The 23,379-nt window shown below is 34.9% G+C and overlaps 1 protein-coding gene across 3 annotated transcripts; it reads left to right on the forward strand.

The window, feature by feature from the left end:
- The first annotated feature begins 5,548 nt into the window (after positions 1-5,548).
- On the forward strand, positions 5,549-23,363 carry LOC123531261 (leucine-rich repeat-containing protein 74B-like). Of its 3 annotated transcripts, none has more exons than XM_045312081.2 (12): positions 5,549-5,673; positions 7,406-7,615; positions 10,172-10,245; positions 10,599-10,706; positions 11,194-11,301; positions 11,547-11,640; positions 15,287-15,336; positions 15,465-15,546; positions 18,533-18,618; positions 18,827-19,021; positions 19,409-19,504; positions 22,403-23,363. In XM_045312081.2, the coding sequence occupies exons 2-12, from the start codon at positions 7,417-7,419 to the stop codon at positions 22,904-22,906; spliced, it is 1,596 nt and encodes a 531-aa protein (XP_045168016.1). In that variant the 5' UTR covers positions 5,549-5,673; positions 7,406-7,416; the 3' UTR covers positions 22,907-23,363. The 3 variants fall into 3 exon arrangements, with proteins under 3 accessions (XP_045168016.1, XP_045168008.1, XP_045168025.1); XM_045312073.2 differs by having other exon boundaries at positions 5,572-5,868; XM_045312090.2 differs by lacking the exons at positions 5,549-5,673; positions 7,406-7,615 and adding an exon at positions 9,600-9,943.
- Positions 23,364-23,379: the final 16 nt, after the last annotated feature.

The raw sequence follows: 23,379 nt of genomic DNA on the forward strand, positions 1-23,379 counted from the left end.
AGCATAATTGTAAAGTCCTCACTCAGATTTGTTCAAATGGGGGCAATTGGTTCCTTTTAGGGGCCGCAAGAGCTAGAACAATAAAACCTTTAAATGACTACTTTTGAACCACTTGATAGATCTTCATCAGACTTGGTCTTTAGCATCCTTGTAGTGTCCCCTTTTCAAATTTATTCAATTAGCAGCAACTGCCCTCTTTTAGGGTCCGCTAGCTAGTGCTAAGAATAGAACTACCATTAAACGACTTCTTATCCTGAACCACTTGATGGATCTTCTATCGGCCTCTAGAGCTTAAAACAATTGTACCTTTAAAAGACTTCTATGCATGAACTGCTTGATGGATCTTCATCAAATTTTGCCTGTAAAATCATTGTAATGTCCCCTCGAAAATTTATTCAAATGAGATTGTATGAGACACTAGAGCTAAAAATAGAAATACCTTTAAACGACTTCTCCTCATGAAATGCTTAAATGGATCTTCATCGAACCTGATATGTAAAATCAAATTTGTTCAAAAGGAGCATTTGGCCACTTTTAGGTGACATAGAAATGTGTTTTTACAACTTCTCATGAACTGCTTGATGGATCCTCATCAAACTTGTTCTGAAGTAACATTATAGGGTCCTCTCTCATTTTGTTTAAATGGGAATGCTTGATCCCTTTAGAAATACATAGAAATACCTTTAAACAACTTCTAATGAACCACTTGATGGATCCTCATCAAACTTCATTAGTAGAATCATTATAAGTTCCTCTCTCAATAATATTTCAATATTGAAATGGGGGCACTTGGCCTATTTTAGAGACAGCTAGAGATTAAAAATATGAAAGCCTTTAAAAGACTTCTCATGAACTGCTTGATGGATCTTTATCAAACTTGGTCTGTAGCATCATTGTAAGAACCTCTTCCCAGCTTCTTACAAATGGAGACATTTGACATCTTTTAGGGGCAGCAAGAGCTAAAAAGACGACTTATTCTCATGAACTACTTGATGATTCTTCATCAAATGTGATTGATCTGTAACTTTATTGTTAAGTTCTCTCCCAAAATTGTTCAACGGAGAATAGGGGCTGCTAGAGCTAAAGACCGGAAAGCCCGTAAACGACTTCTTCATAGATCTTCATTATACTTGGTCTGTAGCATCATTATAATCTCCTCTCCCTATTTTTTTTCAAATGAGAGCACTTGGCCTCTTATAGGGGGCCACTGGAGACCTTTCAATGACTTCCCTTCATGAACCGCCCAATGGATCTTAGTTAAAACTTGGTGCGTAGAATCATTTTAGGTGTTTCTCTCAGTTTCTTTCCAACGGGGGCATTTTACCCTTTTATGGGTCACTAGAAATTGGCATACAACTTCTTCTCACGAAGCGCTTGAATGGCTTATCAAACTTGATCTGTAACATCATTGTAAGGCACTCTCCCATTGTTTTACAAATTGGGGGCACTTAGGGCCATAACAACTAAAGATAGAAAAACCTTTAAACTTGGTATATATAATCATTTTAAGGTCCTCTCTCACATTTGTTCAAATGGAGGCACATGACCTACTTATGCTTTTTGTATGCTAAACACATGTTACCATTCGTGATTCAGTGTGCCATACCTATATATTCAAGGTCAAATAGCCAAGGTCAGGTGAGCGACTTAGGGCAACCATGCCCCTCTTGGATGTGGCATTCACCTGTCTCTACTCCTGTATCATAATTTGCATAGGCTCACCTGAAATACTGCGAAACTGTAGATTGTCATCGTACATTATTCACATTTCGACTTTAGATACTTAATAATTAGATGAACCATGCTGTTGTATACCGATACCGTTTGAGTAATAGCTTATTCTAGTCCATATCTGACTTAACTTGACTACGATCCAACAAGAGTATTGACCTAGAATGCTGTATTTGAATTGAGTTTGTTCCTTATATCTATTATTTGCTATTCTACTCTCAGGAACCCAACCATTCCGTTGTAATTGAATGAGATGAACGACAACAGTAACTACACGAGCACTTATACGAAGTTTGGGCTTTCACAACGGTAAGCTTCCTATACAATGATAATTCAACAGAGGTCTTAATCGATACATGCCAAAATCGTTAGCGAGTATTTGAAGCGAATATCAATGCTCATTGTGTCAAGTGCTCATGGCTTATTTATGACCAAGTTTTTGTGGCAACAAGTTAAAGGGATAACAAAGCGGAAGATGGATTATCTCTGAAAGAAAACTGACTCTGTTTAGAAGGGTTGCATTTTACAAGCACAACTTCGCCCAGTTGGATATTTCTTCTAGACCTGAATTTAAAATAGTTTCCATATAAACGGAGTCTGACGGAAATACAGCAAGGGAGGTATCATCAGGAAAGAGTCTGGCGGTACTTATAACAGAGTCAGCAATATCATTTACATTATACGAGAAATAGAAGAGGACACAAAACCAATCCTTGAGGTACACCTGCAGTTAATGACATACGTTTGGAAAACGATTGTCCTACATGTGCGTTTAAGGCAATCTGTTATCTAGTTGTTCAAGTTTCCAGAAATACCATACTGCTTAAATTTAAATATATATAGGAGAGATTTACATATCCGGTTATAAATATCTGCAATAGAAATGCATCTTTCAACACATGAAAAATATAAATAATATGCATTATACTAAACAACTAAGTGGGTGTCAGTAAATTTATCTCCACATTTGAAGAGAACGACAATTAGCACTCCGGTAGTTGACGTGTTGGCATGTTGGCGTTCTTCAAACGAGCCTACACACAAGAACGAAATGACAAAAACATGATAGAAAAGGGGGAAAATTATCAATCAGAGTCTTAATAGCGGTTATGTAATATTTTTGAACATTATCATTGAAGAAAAAAAAAACGTTTATATAAAACAGAAGTACAAACGGGACAGATGAAAAGTCTTGGTTAATATTAAATCAAAGCCCTTAATGGGCTTAATGCGTTGGACAAAATTAACTGTAAATGATGATCAGCTATGCTCAGCACTTTACTTCACACATAATTTTTCTAGCTCATTGGTTCGTCTCAAAAAGTTCATATTCAGGGATGACACTGAGGTAAGACAACTATAGAAAACGGATTCTTTTCGGAATAGCACGACGTACATTTAAATAACAAAAAAGCTCCTTTGGAAAGAGAGAACGCAACCAGTAGATAAATGATAGCAGTTTTTTCCATTTATTTTTATTTTTGACTCTTACCGGTGCATGTACAAGTATATGCAGTTTGAAAAGTATTCTTTCGGTAATGTTTCTTGATTTATGTGATTTATGATTTGATCCCAATAATTTGATTTGGATGTTCATTGTTTCTTTTCAAAGGAGTGAAAAGTAAATACATCGATAATGTACTTTTAAATCACTTTTACAAAGATGTTTCTGTTCACATTTTCCGAGGTACTATTTTTCTGAATTGTTTTGAAACCGTGTAACAACAAGCTTGTTAACTGGTCTTCTTGCTCAACAAGGTTGTTTACTGGTCTACTAGCACAAAAAGCTGTTAACTGGTCTTTTAGCAACAAGATGTGTTACTGGTTTTGCAACAAGCCGAGTAAACAGTCTTCTAGACAAAAGGCATTTATTAACTGGTTCTAGCTCAACATTTGTTTATGTCTTCAAGCTCAACAAGCTCGTAATTGGTCTTCTAGCATAACAATCTTGTAATGTATTCTACTAAATCAATGTTTTAACGGTTATAGCATAACAAGTCGTTTAATTGGTCTTCTAGCACAACAAGTTGTTACTGGTCTTCTAGCTCAACAAGGTTGTTTACTGGTCTACTAGCACAACAAGCTTGTTAACTGGTCTTCTAGCTCAACAAGGTTGTTTACTGGTCTACTAGCATAACAAGCTCGTTAACTGGTCTTCTAGCTCAACAAGCTCGTTAACTGGTCTTCTAGCACAACAAGCTTGTTAACTGGTCTTCTAGCTCAACAATGTTGTTTACTGGTCTTCTAGCTCAACAAGCTCGTTAATTGGTCTTCTAGCATAACAAGCTTGTTAACTGGTCTTCTAGCTAAACAAGGTTGTTTACTGGTCTACTAGCATAACAAGCTCGTTAATTGGTCTACTAGCACAACAAGCTTGTTAACTGGTCTTCTAGCTCAACAAGCTCGTTAATTGGTCTACTAGCACAACAAGCTTGTTAACTGGTCTTCTAGCTAAACAAGGTTGTTTACTGGTCTACTAGCATAACAAGCTCGTTAATTGGTCTTCTAGCTCAACGAACTTGTTGACTGGTCTTCTAGCTCAAAGAACTTGTTGAGTGGTCTTCTAGCTCAACGAACTTGTCGACTGGTCTTCTAGTTCAACGAACTTGTTAACTGGTCTTCTAGCTAAACAAGGTTGTTTACTGGTCTACTAGCATAACAAACTCGTTAATTGGTCTTCTAGCTCAACGAACTTGTTGACTGGTCTTCTAGCTCAAAGAACTTGTTGAGTGGTCTTCTAGCTCAACGAACTTGTTGACTGGTCTTCTAGTTCAACGAGCTTGTTGACTGATCTTCTAGTTCAAGGAACTTGTTGAGTGGTCTTCTAGCTTAACGGGCTGGTTGACTGGTCTTCTAGCTCAACGGACTTGTTTTGTGGTCTTCTAGCTCAACGAACTTGTCGACTAGTCTTCTAGCTCAACGAGCTTGTTGACTTGTCTTCTAGCTTAACGAGCTTGTTGACTGGTCTTCTAGCTCAACGAGCTTGTTGACTGGTCTTCTAGCTCAACGAACTTGTTGACTGGTCTTCTAGCTCAACGAGCTTGTTGACTGGTGTTCTAGCTCAACGAACTTGTTGACTGGTGTTCTAGCTCAACGAACTTGTTGACTGGTCTTCTAGCTGTTCTGTAGGCGAGTGCTCTGAGAAATTATGAATTTTAGTTTGTTTTTGTTTTGGATTTATCGCCGTTTTTCAACAGTATTTCAGTCATATAGTACTTGTTTCCATTATGCCAAACGTTGCCATCATAGCGACAATTAATGTACGGTGTTAAAACATGGGACAATAATATGTTTGTAAAGTTTAATACATATATACGAATGTAGGTCTATCTTTAACTATTCAAGACATACGCAAATATGTGTGTTGAAATCAAATGATTTACATAACAAGACCCATAAAATAGCCATTGAAAAGTATGCAAATCACAGGAAATGCACACCGTGCGGCCTTTTTATATCTTTCAACAGGTGTTCTATGTAAAAAGGGACAAAAGTTTAACAGAAAAACTCGTTCAAAACAACAACAACAATAAAAAAGATAGTAATAAAATGTTATTCCTATTTAGTGCATTTAGTAGATATATAGCTGTCGATAGTATAAAAAAAAGTCAAGTGGGTTTCCCTCCGCGCAAATATAATTATGTTCAAGGAAGAGAAAAATTATAATATCGAAACATAAAAACATTTGAAACTTTATCAGGTTCTGTCAAATTTTGATCAGTGTGATATGAAATTGATCATACCTTCAATTATCTTCAATAGAAGGTTAAAGAAAATTATCCTTAAACAGTATAATCGATTGAAAAAATGACAATATTAGCTGAAACCCGTATATCTATTTGTCTAACTTTGAAAAAAGGTGTGAAACATAATTAGTTCATTTAATGATAGAAAAGACAGGGAGGATAATTTTGAATTATTTAAGCAAACATTTCCACTAAGGTAAATAAGTTTAACGAACAAAACCAATAAGATTTTAGGGATAAATGTCTAAACCGTGTAATCCATATGATCCACTCGAGATGTTTGTTAAAGGAATATTATATATTTGTGCTCACTGGAAATATGGACGATGAGCAATTCCGGACTGAGTCATTTTAGATGTCCTCTCTAATAGCATCTTTTCGAAAAATATAAGTATGTATTAAAAGTTTGATTCTTTATATCACATTAATAGTATTTTGTTCTTTTAAAAAACAACATATTGATGAAAACTCGTTATTACTTTAAATATGTATTAAGTATGTTCAGTTGATCAAATATTGTTGTTGTTTATACATGCTAATACTGTCACTGAACGGTTTTCTTGGAGTTAGAATTTGGTAGATTAAAATATATGTTACTATAGTGAGATTTGTTGCAAATAAAAACAATCATATTCATCCATTTTGATTTACCTTGTTGTTGATATTTTTTTTTGTATTCACGGAACATTAACCTTGCGAATCGTCAACAGCGTCAGAAACACTTCAGCGTCCATATAGCTTATTGGAATATTCGGCTGTTTTTTTTTATCATTAAGCATATACATGTACGAGGGCTCTTTAAAAACAACGTAGACTTTTTCTCCAGCTTTTACATACTTTAATTAAGCAAAACAAGAAATATACCATCATGATTTGCCGTCTTTCTACTTACTGCACTACAAATTTGACGTGATTATGATCATGCATTCAGGAGTTACGCTTCCTCGAAAACAGTCACTTACACGGACCCGGCGCACGGCGATCATATTTCAACGACGTTAACGACGTCGTGCCTTCATTGTGATGCTTTCATTAAGTTTGCATTAATTCATATTTATAAATTTATTTTATAAATTTTCATGAGTAATACTTAAGTCAAAACAAGTTGTTTGGTTAGAATACTAAATATTCATGAACACTTACGACACGCATCTCAGACAGGGTACTCAACGTGAGTACTTGGTTTTTATCTACGGCGTCATGCATTGGCGTTAACGTCCATTCGGAGTTTTTGCGTTTTCTCCCTCGATCTCCGCTGTTTTAAGCAATTCTGGACCATTTGAGAATCGTTTATACTACTTTAAGGTAAAGACACAGATGACTTAACATTGTTGTTGCGTCTGCTTCATTGAATTATGATTTGCAGTTACTGTTCGCCATAACTAAGCAACTGTCTTATCATCCATGTTAATCGATGACGACATTACATGCATTATAAACAGTAATACTCACTTAGTTCAAACGTTGTTTTCTTCCATCTCCCACGTCGGAATGACGCCATACTCTAAGTACATGTCGCCCTGACGTGTTGCTGCACTCTGGCGTATTTTTGGACAAAAAGTGTACTTTTAGCTGCGAACATGAGCGATCGAATTCAAATCGCGACATATCAAAAAGCGACTGCGCCGGTTATGCGTAGCTATGGTAATATAAACGTTCGACGCGCTTCGCCTATCAGCAAAAATGTTACAAAAAAAATATGACCAAATTACAGAGAGATTCCGAATTACAACGATATATTTCACATTATTATTTACACAATAAGCAACATTTGACAGCAAAAGTCTACGTTATTTTTGAACAGCCCTCGTATATTCAATGTTTTTTGCCTATGTAAAGGTGTGATATGGACATGTTTTCAGATTCTAGAGTACTTCGTTTTACACTGATTTCGGTGATTTTAAATTTCATTTTTGCCAACTATTTAGATATCATAGCAATGACTGAGGTAGAAGCACGAGCAGCTAGATGCGGCAGACGACAGAAAACCAGTCTCTATCTGACTGACATGTCACGCGAATCCACCATGGTTCAAGCTCTCCAGGAGGCTGAGGAAGAATTCATGAACGCTCTACAACAGCAGAATGCACGAGTAACGAATGATGTTGACTTAACTGATGAGGAAGATATCAACAATGGTATATGATAGGTTAAAGTCACTCATTCATAGTTTAGTTTTGGTAAAATGATTTTTTCAAAATCTGTGAAAGTTGCTTTTGGTATTAACGTATTGAGATATGACTTTACAAAGAATTCCTCATAAGTATGAAACTACCGTTGTGACAGGCTACTTCTGAGAGGCTTTTGAAATATATTACATCTCATTCGGCTTTTCAGAAATATTCAAATTTTCATTACGTCTTCTAATTCCCCCCCCCCCTCTCTCTCTCTCTCTCTCTCTCTCTCTCTCTCTCTCTCTCTTCCTCTTTGTGATCTCTCCAATATCAGATAAACGTTTCATATGAAATATGTGAAATACAATATACTTGTCAGAACTAGGCCTACACCAAACTTGGCCAGGAACGTTATTTTTTTCAGATCTGTTCATGAGGTTCGTAAAATCTTCTGAAAAATCTAAAATGCCAGTGATTTTAGGCCCAAAGGAAGTTCTCCCCACCTCTTGCAGAACATTTAAACATAGCAAATATATCTTGTAATGTACTGGTGCTTTTGCTTTAGCCATGTCCGGAACTAAAACTGATAGAGTAAATATATACCCTTTCTGTAAAATAATTTTTCGTTGATTTTCCTGTACAATAGTTGTTAAACTATATAATAACGGTAACCGATTACTTATCTGATAGATGGAGGATATGAAATAAATGTAAAATGATCTGACCAATTCATTAAAATTTCAATCGATGCAAGCGATCATCTCTGTTACAGTAAGGGAGTGGGATTGGTTTTATCCTTATAATTAATGAATGATATCGGAGAACGATTATACCATAATCATGAATCCAGGTGAACTCCTGAATTAAACATGAAATAAAAGAAAGCAAGCAGATACATAAACTTGTCACATAAAGGTGTTACGTGGTAATCGCATCATCAAATTGCAAGGTCTAGCTACTTCATTTCAAACAACTTTACTATTGAATCTATAGTCAAATATACAGAAGGCTTCGAAGCTAGATCAAAAGACTTTTGTGTTCAATAATTTCGAAAAAAAAAGACGCATCGAGCATAAGAAAAATACTTGCATTTTTTAAATCAAATATTGGCGTTCCGCAGTTAAACCCGTACGGAATTAACATCAAACTTGTAGCGTCTTTGCACAATTTCTATCGTCTTTAAACACATCTTGTAAAACCTGATATGTCACGTGACGTACGAAAGTGCGGAGATGATTTTATCACTAATATTTGTCATAATTGTGTCAAAATTTGAAGACAAAAGATCGATATACGAGTACCTATCGTACTTTGGTAATGTTATAATGTCTTTAGACACTTTAATCAATGATTATCTTTTATTGATCATTATAATCTTTTAAGGCCAGTCAAAGTATTCATGTTATGTTGTCGGGGTCATATGGAAGAATATCCATATTCTCGTGCACGTATGATCATATTTGTATATCTCTCGACCAAGAAAGAACAATGTCTGAGCAATATATAGAGCGTTTTTTTTTCTTGAAATCAGCCGATTTAAACTTTGAATTTAAAATTTCAAGGGGCTAAGTGCGAAACTATTGTAGTTGTATATGAAAAAAGAACAAAATACAATAGTTTCGCGCTGAGCCCACGATTTATAATTCGCGTGACCTCTCAGGACTGACAAGTAAAAAAAAAATGATGCACGCAGTTTTTGAAGTTAAACATCACGATCTGGCATAATGAGAACATATAAAACATAATTTAGTAGTTAAAATATTAAACATCCACTTTGTATAAAGGTAATATGCTTTAAAATTATGTATAAAACTCCATCTCCGTCTGTAAATTTTGCTACTTTTGCAAGGCAATTAACTGTTCAACACAGTTTGAACCAAACAATTCATATACCAAGCCTTCAGCCATAAAAACAAATCCAAGTTCAATATTTGACAAAATCTAAATGACTGAAACAATATTAGACCGGGGATCATGTTACCCGCTTTTCAAACTGCAACAATAAATGATCTGACAGAGCTACTTCAATGTCATCTTGAGGTGTACACATCCATTCCGTGTTATTTTGAGAAATATGGAATGATCAAAGCTTAAAGTATATGTATCGAGGAACACTTTGAGGAGAAAATAAAACTTTGACCAAGTGTTAATAATATCACTTTTTCCAAAGATCTTAGTGCATGTGTAGAGGGTGCATTTCTTGTGATTTTTTTTGAAATTTTAATGACATAAAGTTCACAGAAGATATGGATTATTTTGACACAATTTGCACATAAATATTTTTTAAAATGTCTAAGACAGAAACGTTCAGTTTTAGACCAAAACTGGTACGCGAGGAGACATTGCTGGAAGGTAATTAAGAATAAACATGTTTTCAAGCTGGCTGTTTTATGATTCAAATAAAGGATATACCAGTTGTTTTGTATTTTTGTATCATAATCTTCAATGATTCTTGCAAACAACCTGAATTACAGGCTCAAAACATATATCATGTTCCGTATTGTACGCATCTCTTCTTGAAAAACGCTATATACTGTTTCATAAGAACCATAGATAAGAATTTAATGTTCTGACTTTCAGAACCCCCACGGAAGTATTGGGAACCACAGGAAATAAAAATCAGATTATATTTGCGGGAATGCGAAAGATTAAAGGTATGCATATGAACGTTTTTATTTTATTTTAAGATAACAAACACTGCAATGCACAGCTGTATTTTTCTGTACTTAGACAGAAAACACATAATTATAACAGTTTGATAACAAACTGCTGAGTCCGAATTCTATCTATGTAAAAAAAAGTTTTTTTAAAGTCTTCTTTAAAGATAAAATACCTAAAAACAGAAAAATGGAATTCGCGCATGTCGGCAAAGAATAAAGCAACCAGATATCCATTGTCTTCAACTCGGTTCCCGTGGTGACTTTATTTCCTAGTAGGGTAATTGTATGTTTGGCTTGCCATTTTCGGGTGACTGCTGTTTCCAGGTTCATGCCTTATATATTTGTAGGTGATTCCAGTGAGTGCGTATCTAAAACAAGCAACCAAGAATTTTCTCAAAGTGAAACATTATAACATGGGACCGAACGGGGCCAAAGCTCTTTCTGCCGCACTCTTGGTATGTATAATGATTTTATTCATTGTTTATGCAGCCATTTCAAGAGGTAGTTTAAAAAGTCTAGGATCATAATGCATTTGTTAATAACATGGCTGTCATATTTTTTGTAATGAACTTGAAATATATCACTTTCTTGTTAACTCATATTTTTAGTCATGGTATCTCTTACATTTGTGAAAGGTTTAAATATATATTAAGATAGTAGAAATTATTATTGCATTCTATAATTTTGATCACTCCCTTTATGGCCAAAACATTACAAGCTCATGTAATATTGAATGACATTGTAATGCTTTTCTAACCACCATCTTTTTTTGTGAGGTGGGGTGGGGGGGGGGGGATGATAGGGGGAAGCTGCTCTGTTTCCATATATGCTAAAATTAAAAGCCTTTATGGGACTTTATATTTCATTTTTCCCTAATCAAGTAAATGCAAGTATCAAGTTATTGAAATAAAGGTGTCATGTGTTATTCCACGTGATTTTCAGCTCGATACAACTATATCATATCTGGATATAGAAGGCAATTCGATCACCTCGATGGGACTCTCCAGTATCAAAGAGGCCCTGTCAGAAAATATGTATATTACGTATTTGGTAAGTTTGTTTTTAGATTTTGTAAATGCCACAATAAGTAATATTTTGCTTCTTGAAACTCGCATCACTTTTGAAAATAATTTTAGACGTGCATTGTACTATATGCCTCCTAAACTGGTTGCAATTTTAAAAGCATGGGCACATGTAAGGGTAGTTGCATCTTTTTACGATTATCTTAAGACCCTGATCTGAACTTTAATGGCATATGAAATGTGAGATTATAATGTGAACATTTTCTGTTCTAGAATATTGCGGACAACCAACTGTTGAGCCGGGGTGCTGAGCTTATTGGTGAGATGATGGCACATAATCATGTATTGGAGGTGTTCGATGTGTCCAGTAAGTATTCCACTTCCAGTGTTGCCGCAATGTGTACACAGTGTTCTAGTGTTAAGAGCAAACTTTCAGAAAATAACGAAATAATGCTTCAACATGAACAATTTCTTTTTTTTTTTGTTCTTGTGTAGTCCATTACATTGCCAGTAAAAAGTCATTATCAGACATTTTTTTTTTTTAAATTTCTGATCACTCTTCCTGTTAATTGTTTCTACAAGTAGATGGTCTACTATCTACCGGACTCTAGTTTAGTGCAATGGGCTTCGCTATGCTATGGCACCTTTGTGATCGTTCAGATTACAGAAAATAAAAACACCATGAAAAGTGCTTTTACTTCTTATTATTAAAAATTCAAATAAGAAACACACCACAGAGTGCTCGAGGGCATGTAAAATTGCCCAGACTTACTACTGGCATGAGTTCAAGACATTCCCGCATTGGTGATTATTAGAGTGATGAATGAGTTATAAATTCAAACACCTATACTTGGTATAATATAGAACAGAAGTGCGGTTATTCGGAATAGTTCCTATTTAATGTTGTTGTTTTTTTGTGTAATGGAAATAACTGTTTATCACAAATATAAACTAATGTCTTAGTGTGATTTGTACTTCTTCATGTCCTTTTGTGGTGTTTCCGTGGCTGGGTGGTTAAGGTTGCTGTCTTCGAATCACTTGTCCGTCACCGCTGTATGCTGGAATCTCACTTGGGGTGAAGAACTGTTTCATGTGGGGAATCAATCCAGCTCGCTTACGGAAGGTCGGTAGTTTTACCAAGGTGTCCTTCACCATCAAAGCTGGAAAGTTGTCAAAATGATCTATAACTGTGTCGTTGTGACATTAAACCCACCAACAGCGAGTTACTGATTACTGATTTACATACATCGTCACGCTTCCTGAACAGAGCAATGGTAAAAATTAGCACACCGAGCCAATGTTCAACATGAATATTGTAGGCAATGCTTGTTTAGAATCCACTTATAGTTTACGTTTACAAAAATGGATCTGATCCATCAGCTGTAAGCTAGACCGAGTCGAAATACTCAAGCAAACTGCATTTTAGCGCTTTTTCTCTAATTTTGAACTCCAGAAAAGCTTTGTTAAATGACATACCGAAGAATATTCCTCCGGCCAATAATCGATAGCGGTCAGATTTTCTATATAGAAATAAGAAGGGCATGTACACATTTTACTTAATAACAAAATTACTAAAAATAAGAAACCTTAGGTGCAAACATATTACCAAAGTTCAACATTTGATTCATCACAAGGTTTTTTTTTAATTAAATTTTATCTTAATTTTTGATTCGTTCTTCGCATGAAGTTTGATGCCATCATTTCGTCATTTTTTCCCTTCTTTGTTTCCATATAAAATGTACAAAAAGCTCATACATGCATTTCTTCAAAGCATTTTTTTGTATAAAACCATTGATATGAAAGCTTAGGTGCAAGAACTTTCCTACTCTCATTGAATTTATCTTTTGAATGATATTTATTTCATTTTTGTGAAATAAAAATTTGATTCGTTCTCAGACGGTTTATTTCCACTAATTTCGAAGAAAAATTAACTTCAGCGCGAAGTTGTTGTTGTAGCGTCATAAGCAGACGATATTATAGTATGCCGCGTGAACATACGGTATTGTGATCAAAAGGTTAAAGTAATGATTTAATCATTTAATGTAATTTTACTTCGCGAGTAATTCATTTTGTGTTAATATCACAAAAACAATATAAGATAAATATTGCATTTTAATATTTCGGTTCTAAAAAGAAAGAGATGCGCATTTCTTCTTATGTTGTTGTTCTCACCTTATTTCATATACATTTAAATATCAAGTGTCAGTTATGCCAATTATGTCAATTAAACATTAAAAGAGATAGCTTTCCTATCGACCCTTGGATCACAAATGCAAACTGTCGTAAAAAAGTAAAATACAGAATTTTTTGTATATTATTAAGTAAAATCTTAATAAATTTGAGTAAATAAATTTCAAGGTCCGCCTTGATCAAATTAAAGCTGGAAAATATGTCCGGACGAGGGTTCAACGCAATAAGGGCGTATCTACATATAATAACTATATGTAGATACGCCCTTATTGCGTTGAACCCTCGCGGAGCATTTTTTTGTGTACAAGAATGTTTTTGCAATGTAAATAATATCTGCATTTAAAACAGAATTGAATTTTACTTCAGTAACTAAATGATATATTTTTGTTTTCGTGAACATTTTACCTGGTTTCATGATCTTTTCAGTTATCATAAATGTCGTCGTGATTAACTTACTTTCATAATTTATTGTACATGTTCAATTCAAGATAATTTTACATGAAATAAATTTCTATATAGAAGTAATAAAATGTTGTATGCATCACGCATAAATCCTTTTTATTGAACCTGTAATAAAACTTGCCAATTACCTCTAAATAAGGAACGTTAAAACAACACAGACGTTTATAATACTGATAAGGCTATAATTGCGTTTTGAATTTAATACGGGTATTTGTTTTGTAATTACAAGGTAAAATTATCATGCGATTTTAATCTTTTGCATATTTTTTATTTTGCAAACAGTTTTCATATATTGGTGGAGTTATATTAAAATGAATAATGTCTGCCTGAATATGGCAAAATACCTGTACCACGCTGATTGCCACTATCTTTTTTTCTTTTTTTTTAAATTTACAAACATACCATAATTTTCGATTCATTAAACTTCCTATTTTGTCTATATTACTGAATTGATATACGTGTGATGTTCAACCATTTCAGATTAAAATAATTCAAAACCTACACCTGTGTAATTATAAATTGTAAACAGCTGTTTAAAAAAAAACAAACAACAAAATAACTTATCAGTATCAGTTTATTTTTCAACGACAGCATATTTTATAGATGGGAGACGCCGTAAAAATATCAATGCTAGTGCTATATAAATATAAAAGGATGTGTCTTTGGGTACGAACCTCCTCTTTTCTAGAGATTAAGGGTCATTTACATTTCAGATTTGGTTGAAAATGAAAAAAAATAAATAAATAAAAGACTTCATCGATAATTGCCTTTAACTTGAATCTAAATGGTTTACAGATAGCAATGTTCAGCCGATTTGTTACATTGTTTTTCGAAAACATGTTAAAATATACATTCTTCTTATATAAGAATATGTATGAAAATAATTTTATATGAAAATATGGTTTTTATTGCTGATAGAAAAATTAATTTAATTATTAGAAAATAACATGTTAAAAATGCTATGGTTCAGAAAATTACATATTAAACATTCATTTGATAAAAATGACTTCTTTTATTTCTAATGAAAAATCCCTTTTCCATAATTTGTAACTCCAGTGATAATTCAGGCTTGTTTAATTATCTTATGAAAAACCTTCTCTTTTATTACACTTGATTTTGAAATAAACATCCAGGTGACAATACCCGGAGGCAGTAGATATCGACATTGCAATACCGGTCACCTGTTACCAATATATGTTACCAATACCAAATAGCTGTTGTCTCCACTGATATCGATTTTCTGCAATATCGGTCATGAGGTCAATTCTTCCTCATGATTACTAAAATGTAAACTTAAGTTGTTTGCAGATTGAATCATTTCTTTATGTTTGCCTACTATCGTTTGCTTTTTTTTCTTTCAGAAAATGGATTTCGAGATTCGGATGCACACATTTTCGCAAAAATCATCAGCGTAAGTTTCGTTTCTTGTATTGGTACATCCTTTATGTTTAACACTGACATTCATTTGTATACATATTTGACCCCTCCCTCTAATTTTATATCATTCGATCAATGTAATCTGTTGGATATACATTTCAGGAAAACAGAACTTTGAAAGAATTAATTCTTGCCGGTAATGAATTCGAAGAACGTGCTGGAACCGAATTTGGAGCAGCCTTGGGTAATTTAAATTTCATTTTATCTAAAAGAAAGGAGGTTGAGAAAAACACATGTAATGTCAAAAGTATATGACAATTAATCAATTGTGCATTATTTGCATAAGTACGATTACCAAAATATGCTTAGTGTGGTAGGTATTCCAACAACACGGATGTAAGATATTTTCGTCACAATAGTGTCTTAGTTAATGCCTTCATCATATTTTACATTGATACATTTTAAAAACAAGAGGGCCAAGATGGCCCTAGGTCGCTCACCTAAGAAACACTCCATAACAGTGTAAAACATGTTTGACCTAGTGATTTCATGGAAACAAATATTCTGACCAATTTTCATTAAGATTGGACCAAAAAATTGGTCTCTTGCGATAAAACAAGCATTTTCTTAGATATGACCTAGTTTTTTACCCTAGATGACCCATGTTCGAACTCGACCTAGATTTTATCAAGGCAATCATTCTGACCAAAATTCATGAAGATCAACTGAAAAATACAGCCTCTATCACATACAGAAGTTTTTTCTTTGATTTGACCAAGTGACCTAGTTTTTGACCTCAGATGACCCATATTCAAACTCGACCTAGATTTCATTAAGGCAATCAACCTGACCAAATTTCATAAAAATCAATTGAAAAAAAACAGTCTCTATCGCATACACAAGATTGTTCTTTAATTTGACCTAGTGACCTAGTTTTTGACCTCAGATAACCCATATTCTAAATCGACCTAGATTTCATCAAGGCAATCACTCTGACCAAATTTCATGAAGATCAATTGAAAAATACATCCTCTATTGCATACACAATGTTTTTCTTCGATTTGACCTAGTGACCTAGTTTTTGACCCCAGATGACCCATTTTCGAACTCGGCCTAGATTTTATCAAGGTAATCATTCTGGCTAAATTTCATGAAGATCAATTGAAAAATACAGCCTCTATTGCGTACACAAGGTTTTTCTTTGATTTGACCTAGTGACCTAGTTTTTGACCCCAGATGACCCATTTTCGAACTTGGTCTAAATTTCATCAAGGTAATCATTCCGACCAAAATTCATGAAGATCAATTGAAAAATACAGCCTCTATCGCATACACAAGGTTTTTACGTGATATGACCTAGTGACCTAGTTTTTGACCCCAGATGACCCATTTTCGAACTCGGCCTAGATTTCATCAAGGTTATCATTCTGACCAAAATTCATGAAGATCAATTGAAAAAAACCGCCTCTATCGCATACACAAGGTTTTTCTTTGATTTGACCTAGTGACCTAGTTTTTGACCTGAGATGACCCATTTTCGAACTCGGCCTAGATTTCATCAAGTCAATCATTCTGACTAAAATTAATGAAGATCAATTGAAAAATACAGCCTCTATCGCATACACAAGGTTTTTCTTTGATTTGACCTAGTGACCTAGTTTTTGACCCGAGATGACCCAATTTCGAACTCGGTCTAGATTTCATCAAGGTTATCATTCTGACCAATATTCATGAAGAAGAATTGAAAAATACAGCCTCTATCGCATACACAAGGTTTTTCTTTGATTTGACCTAGTGACCTAGTTTTTGACCCGAGATGACCCATTTTCGAATTCGGTTTAGATTTCATCAAGGTTATCATTCTCACCAATATTCATGAAGATTAATTGAAAAATACCGCCTCTATCGCATACACAAGGTTTTTCTTTGATTTGACCTAGTGACCTAGTTTTTGACCCGAGATGACCCATTTTCGAACTCGGCCTAGATTTCATCAAAGTTATCATTCTGACCAATATTCATGAAGATTAAATGAAAAATACAGCCTCTATCGCATACACAAGGTTTTTCTTTGATTTGACCTAGTGACCTAGTTTTTGACCCGAGATGACCCATTTTCGAACTCGGCCTAGATTTCATCAAGGTTATCATTCTGACCAATATTCATGAAGATTAATTGAAAAATACAGCCTCTATCGCATACACAAGCTAAATGTTGACAGACGACGGACGACAGACGACAGACGACAGACGACGGACGACAGACGCCGGACATCGAGCGATCAGAAAAACTCACCTGAGCATTGCTCAGGTGAGCTAAAAATATAGGTAATGCATGCCGACACTACTATAATGGTATTTTTTATTTTTCTTCTTCTTCCAAGTAACTTCATACCTCAAAATGAGTATTTTCGAAGTATCGTTTATAGACTTTTTGGTCTGACATTGCTATTGTTAACACAAACAGTGGTAAAAATGCCGAAATATCCCATTCAAACCGTAAAGGGAATATCATCTGCAGCACCCTCGATGGTGGTAGTTGCAACAGTTTGAGCAGGGAGTACGTGTGTTCAGTAATCGAATGATACGTGGAAAAAATATGTATCATTTTTATTTTGTTGGGTTTAAGTCGCACCGACACAATTATAGGTCATACGGCGACTTTCCGGCTTTGATAGTGGAGGAAGACCCCAGGTGCCCTTCCGTGCATTATTTCATCACGAGCGGGCACCTGGGTAGAACCACCGACCTTCCGTAAGTCAGCTGGACGGCTTCCTCACATGAAGAATTCAACGCCCCGAGTGAGGCCCGAACCCACATTGATGAGGGGCAAGTGATTTGAAGTCAGCGACCTTAACCACTCGGTCATGGAGGCCCCAAATTATGTATAAGGATCCTAGAGTGTGGAATGGGGTATCTCACGTTGAGGCCCCTCAAGTGACATGTATTTGGTCAGGCCAAGTAAGTTTAAGCTGGTACTGCAATTAGGTGGTAGACTATGCGGTACAGCATGATGACTGGAGTTTTGGCGACGTTGTTAAAGAGATTCCAATGATAACTGATTCAGCATGGATGTCACACTGCTAGTTCTGCTGTATTCACCAGTAATGTATCTTGTGGCTCTTCATTGAACTTGTTATATTCTATTGATGTTAGATTGTGTATGGATCCCAAATAGTGGCGGCGTATTCTGTATTGTATATCTTAATTGTACATTTGCAACTTTCCAGCTTCAAATGAAATTCTTGAGAGACTTGATATAAGCTGGAATCATATACGGAAGAAAGGGGCTGTTGACTTTGCTCAAGGAGTAAAGGTTTGTACTTATCCTGTAGAGAAAATAATTCCCACTTTTAAAATGTGTGTAATATATATTTCATACAACTACATACTGCATTCTTATTACGTTACTTAAATCAAATATATTATGAAGCAGATTTTGGGGTAGTAATTTTTCTGTCATTTGAATTGTTATTCATTATGAAGTTCAACCTGTTTTGATGGTATTAAAAATCTTATTTCAGGAGAATATAGGATTAAAGAAACTAAATGTGAGTTTTAACGGGTTTGGTACTGAAGGAACAGCTTACATGGGCCAAGCTTTAGCAGCAAACTCCACCCTTCTTGAACTGGATATGACAAAGAACCGGATCACCAACATCGACCTGGCAATACTCACAAAACAAATGGCGCAAAATGAGACCCTTCAGATTTTACGGGTATTGTGATTTTCAGGGCTCTCGCATTTTGGCTAAAGACATACAGTAATCACTCTGTCCATCTATCTGTGTTTTATTCTTGCCATTATTTTGATACAATTTTAGGGACATGTTTTAAAAAGCATAAGGATATTAGACAATAATTATATATTGAAAATATTTCAAAACTTGTCTTGGTCTTCAGTGTAATGATATTCAAGTTTCTAACTCTTAATAACGGTAAAATTAAAAAAGCTCAATCCTAAGCAAGACCAAAGTCAGTTCAAAAGCATTTCAGTTTGTTTCTCTTAATTCGGATTCATGGACACCTCTGAATACTTGTTGATTTCAGAAAAAAATCCCATACTGATTGAACATATTTTATCCTCATCTGATGATTGCTTTCAGATTGGAGACAACCTATTTAATGCACTAGGTGCTATGGGAATACTCCGAGCTGTGCTAGCTTTAGAAACATCGTCAATCCAAGTACTGGACTTTGGGGTATGTCATGTCCCTATATGAGCCGTGCCATGAGAAAACCAACATAGTGGCTTTGCAACCAGCATGGATCCAGACCAGCCTGCGCATCTGCGCAGGCTGGTCAGGATCCATGCTGTTCACCTTCAAAGCCTATTGCAATGAGAGAAACTGTTAGCGAACAGCATGGATCTTGACTAGACTGCGCGGATGGTCTGGATCCATGCTGGTCGCAAAGCCACTATGTTGGTTTTTCCATGGCACGGCTCAATTATATTTTAGAGAGATACACAGGTAAACTACTGAATAAAAAATCTAAATCCTTTAAATCACAGTAGAAATGAGATTTCTCGTATCTTACTGACACACTATCAAAACAAATATACCTTAACTTACTTTGATGTTGTTGGTGTGCAGTTTTCATGGTTTTGCTAATAGAACCTATGTACAGCCAAGTTAGAATAACACCTAAGAAATGCTATAAAATGTCACATTCCACTTTTCCTTTTGATATTCTTTACTTCACATGGACAGGGTAAGATAAGTTTGATGGTTAGATTCTTGACTGCAAGGTTTGTCACATGTTTTCATGACTATGACTTCACATATAATCATATAGCAACTACCACAGCAAGATTTAATTCAACAAAACAGTCTCTTTCTGTTTCATTTAATTTTAAATAGAGGATATTACATGAGTGTCTTTTCATATTGAATTTATTAAACGAATTGAATAAAATAATAAAATGCGAGGCTCTGCAGAGCATTTTATCAATTTTATTCAACAAGTTTAATAAATTCAATGTGGAAAGTCACAAATGTAGTATTCTTTTTATCACATGTTAGCCTTTCTTGTCGAAACATCAAAGATTCGACTTTCTTTTGCTACACAAACAAGACAATTTGACCGACGTCGCTTATACAATAAATGACGTCGACGTCAAAGCTTTATTACTAGTGTATTATCATTTTTATTTAAAGGCTTTATTACACTCCCACGATGTCAAACATGTGATAATAGTATTTTAAATAAATCATGGATCTATTACTTAAGAGCACTGCCTTGCTTGTGGGTGCAGACGCGCATCTGATTTTTTTTTGTCTCTGTATAATAGATTTTCTAAGTTCAAAAGGGGCCATAATTCTTGCAAAAAGCAATGTAGAGTTATGGTACTTTCTGTGCAGAGTCAGCTTTTAATGGCGAGTAACTGCTCCAAGTTTTAAAGCAATAGCTTTGACCGTTAAGGAAATGCAAAATTTAACCAAGAAATCTGATACTTTCTAAGTTCAAAAGTGGCCATAATTCTTGCAAAAAGCAGGATGGAGTTATGCTTCTTGCTTTATAGAGTCAGCTTGATGGTGAACAATTGTTGCAAGTTTTAAAGCAATAGCTTTGATAGTTTAGGAGAAAAGCTTACCTAAATGCAAAACTTAACCAAGAAATCTGATATTTTCCAAGTCCAAAAGGAGCCATAATTCTTGCAAAAAGCAGGATGGAGTTATGCTTCTTGCTGTATAGAGTCAGCTTTTGATGGTGAACAAGTGTTGCAAGCTTTATAGCAATAGCTTTGATAGTTTAGGAGAAAAGCTGAACTAAACACAAAACTTAACCAAGAAATCTGATGTTCTAAGTCAAAAAGGAGTCATTATTCTTTCCAAAAGCAATGTAGAGTTACGGTACTTGCTGTGCAGAGTCAGCTTTTAATGGCAAATAACTGCGTGAAATTTTAAAGCAATAGCTTTGACCGTTTAGGAGAAAAATGGACATAAAAGCAAAACTTAACCCAAAAATCTGATATTTTCTTAGTCCAAAAGGGGCCATAAATCTTGCAAAAAGCAGGATGGGGTTATGCTTCTTGCTGTATAGAGTCAGCTTTTGATGGTGAACAAGTGTTGCAAGTTTTAAAGCAATAGCTTTGATAGTTTAGGAGAAAAGCTGAACTAAACACAAAACTTAACCAAGAAATCTGATGTTCTAATTCCAAAAGGAGCCATTATTCTTGCAAAAAGCAATGTAGAGTTACGGTACTTGCTGTGCAGATTCAGCTTTTAATGGCAAATAACTGCTTGAAGTTTTAAAGCAATAGCTTTGACCTTTAAGGAGAAAAGTTGGCCTAAACGCAAAACTTAACCAAAAAATCTGATATTTTCTTAGTCCAAAAGGAGCCATAATTCTGTACAAGTGTTGCAAGTTTTAAAGCAATAGCTATGATAGTTTAGGAGAAAAGCTGACCTAAACACAAAACTTAACCAAGAAATCTGATTTTCTAAGTCCAAAAAGAGCCATTATTCTTGCAAGAAGCAATGTAGAGTAACTGTACTTGCTGTGCAGAGTCAGCTTTTAATGGCAAATAAATACTCCCAAGTTTTAAAGTAATAGCTTTGACCGTTAAGGTGAAAAGTTGACCTAAATGCAAAATTTAAACAAAAAATCTAGATATTTTCTAAGTCCAAACGGGGTCATAATTTTTGTAAAAAACAGGATGGAGTTATGTTTCTTGCTGTACAGAGTCAGCTATTGATGGTGAACAAGTGTTGCAAGTTTTAAAGCAATAGTTTTGATAGTTTAGGAGAAAAGTTAACATAAAACTTAACCAGGCAACGCCGACACAGATCAAGTGACGACAATAACTCATAATTTTTTTCAAAAAATCAGATGAGCTAATAAGTACCTGGGTATTTCTTTACAGATATGTCTAAATAGACAGGGAAAATAAAACAAATAAACAATGAAATAATTTAGAATATCTGTAAAAGCTAGTGTGGGTATTTACTGGCAATAAATTGTAAATAATTAGCAAGTGAATCCATATAATTATGTTTACAAGGCTCTAAGGACATTATATCCTAATGTGGACACATCTATGTTAGATTACCTGTGTGAAATCATGTCAAATCATCTTCCTTTCTTTTCTTTCTCAGACTATGTGTGTGGACCAGTGTTTTCTAATAGTACTTAAAGAACTACAAGAAGTAAAAGATGTAAAGGTGATACATGGTAGAATACAGAATGTGTATTTGGATAGAGACATGATGCCTGTCCCGGAAAACCCTGACCAAGCTCTTACTGAATACACTGGAACAACACCAGGTTTTAGTGAAATAGACAGAAATGAAAAAGGTAGAACTTATGTAGTAGAAGAACTCGACAAAAATGGTGATGATGAAATAGGTGATAAGGAAGGCAATAAGGGTGAAGAAGATGAAAAAAGAACAGAAAACAATGGTGAAGTGAAAGAGAGTGAAAAAACTGCAGACAGTGTAGAAGATGAGAAGGGAGAAAAAGAGGAAGGTATTGAGTTTGATGAAAAGAAACTAGATGATGAGGTGGAGGCAGTAACTGGTAAACCTGAGCCTGAGAAGAAGGTTCAGAAAGCTCTTGCTGATGACAGGGGAAGTGCAGGCACTCTCACTCCAGATATATAGGTGAAGATAAACCATTTCATTTTATCAGTGATGCAAGGCAAAGTTCTGGAATGGTAACCTCTGAAACTGAATCAATTATTTCTGATCGCAGGAGAAGATTCATACTGATTCATATTTGGTGAATATGGAAGGATCATTTAAATTCCAATTTACTCCAGTAATTTAGTCTTTCCTATATATCAAAAGAACTGGATGGGCGGTTACATAATAGAAAATATTTGCAATGAAAGTGCTCTGCACCTGGTGCATTATAAATGATTATAGGCATCATATGTGATGTTGGAATCTGTTACAACATAAATGTAGTGTATCATTTTTGTTGAGATTTGGTAGAGCAGAAACTTTTGCTAGAGAGATGGTCATTTTTTTCCATCAACACAGAAAATGTTTTGTAATTTTCCAACCTAGTATATTGCCATTTTCCTTGTTGATAATAGAAACACCTGTTGGCACTGTTGTTCTGGTATCTTTAA

Source organism: Mercenaria mercenaria, chromosome 1 (genome assembly GCF_021730395.1).
Source record: "Mercenaria mercenaria strain notata chromosome 1, MADL_Memer_1, whole genome shotgun sequence".
In the NCBI taxonomy this organism is placed as follows: domain Eukaryota; kingdom Metazoa; phylum Mollusca; class Bivalvia; order Venerida; family Veneridae; genus Mercenaria; species Mercenaria mercenaria.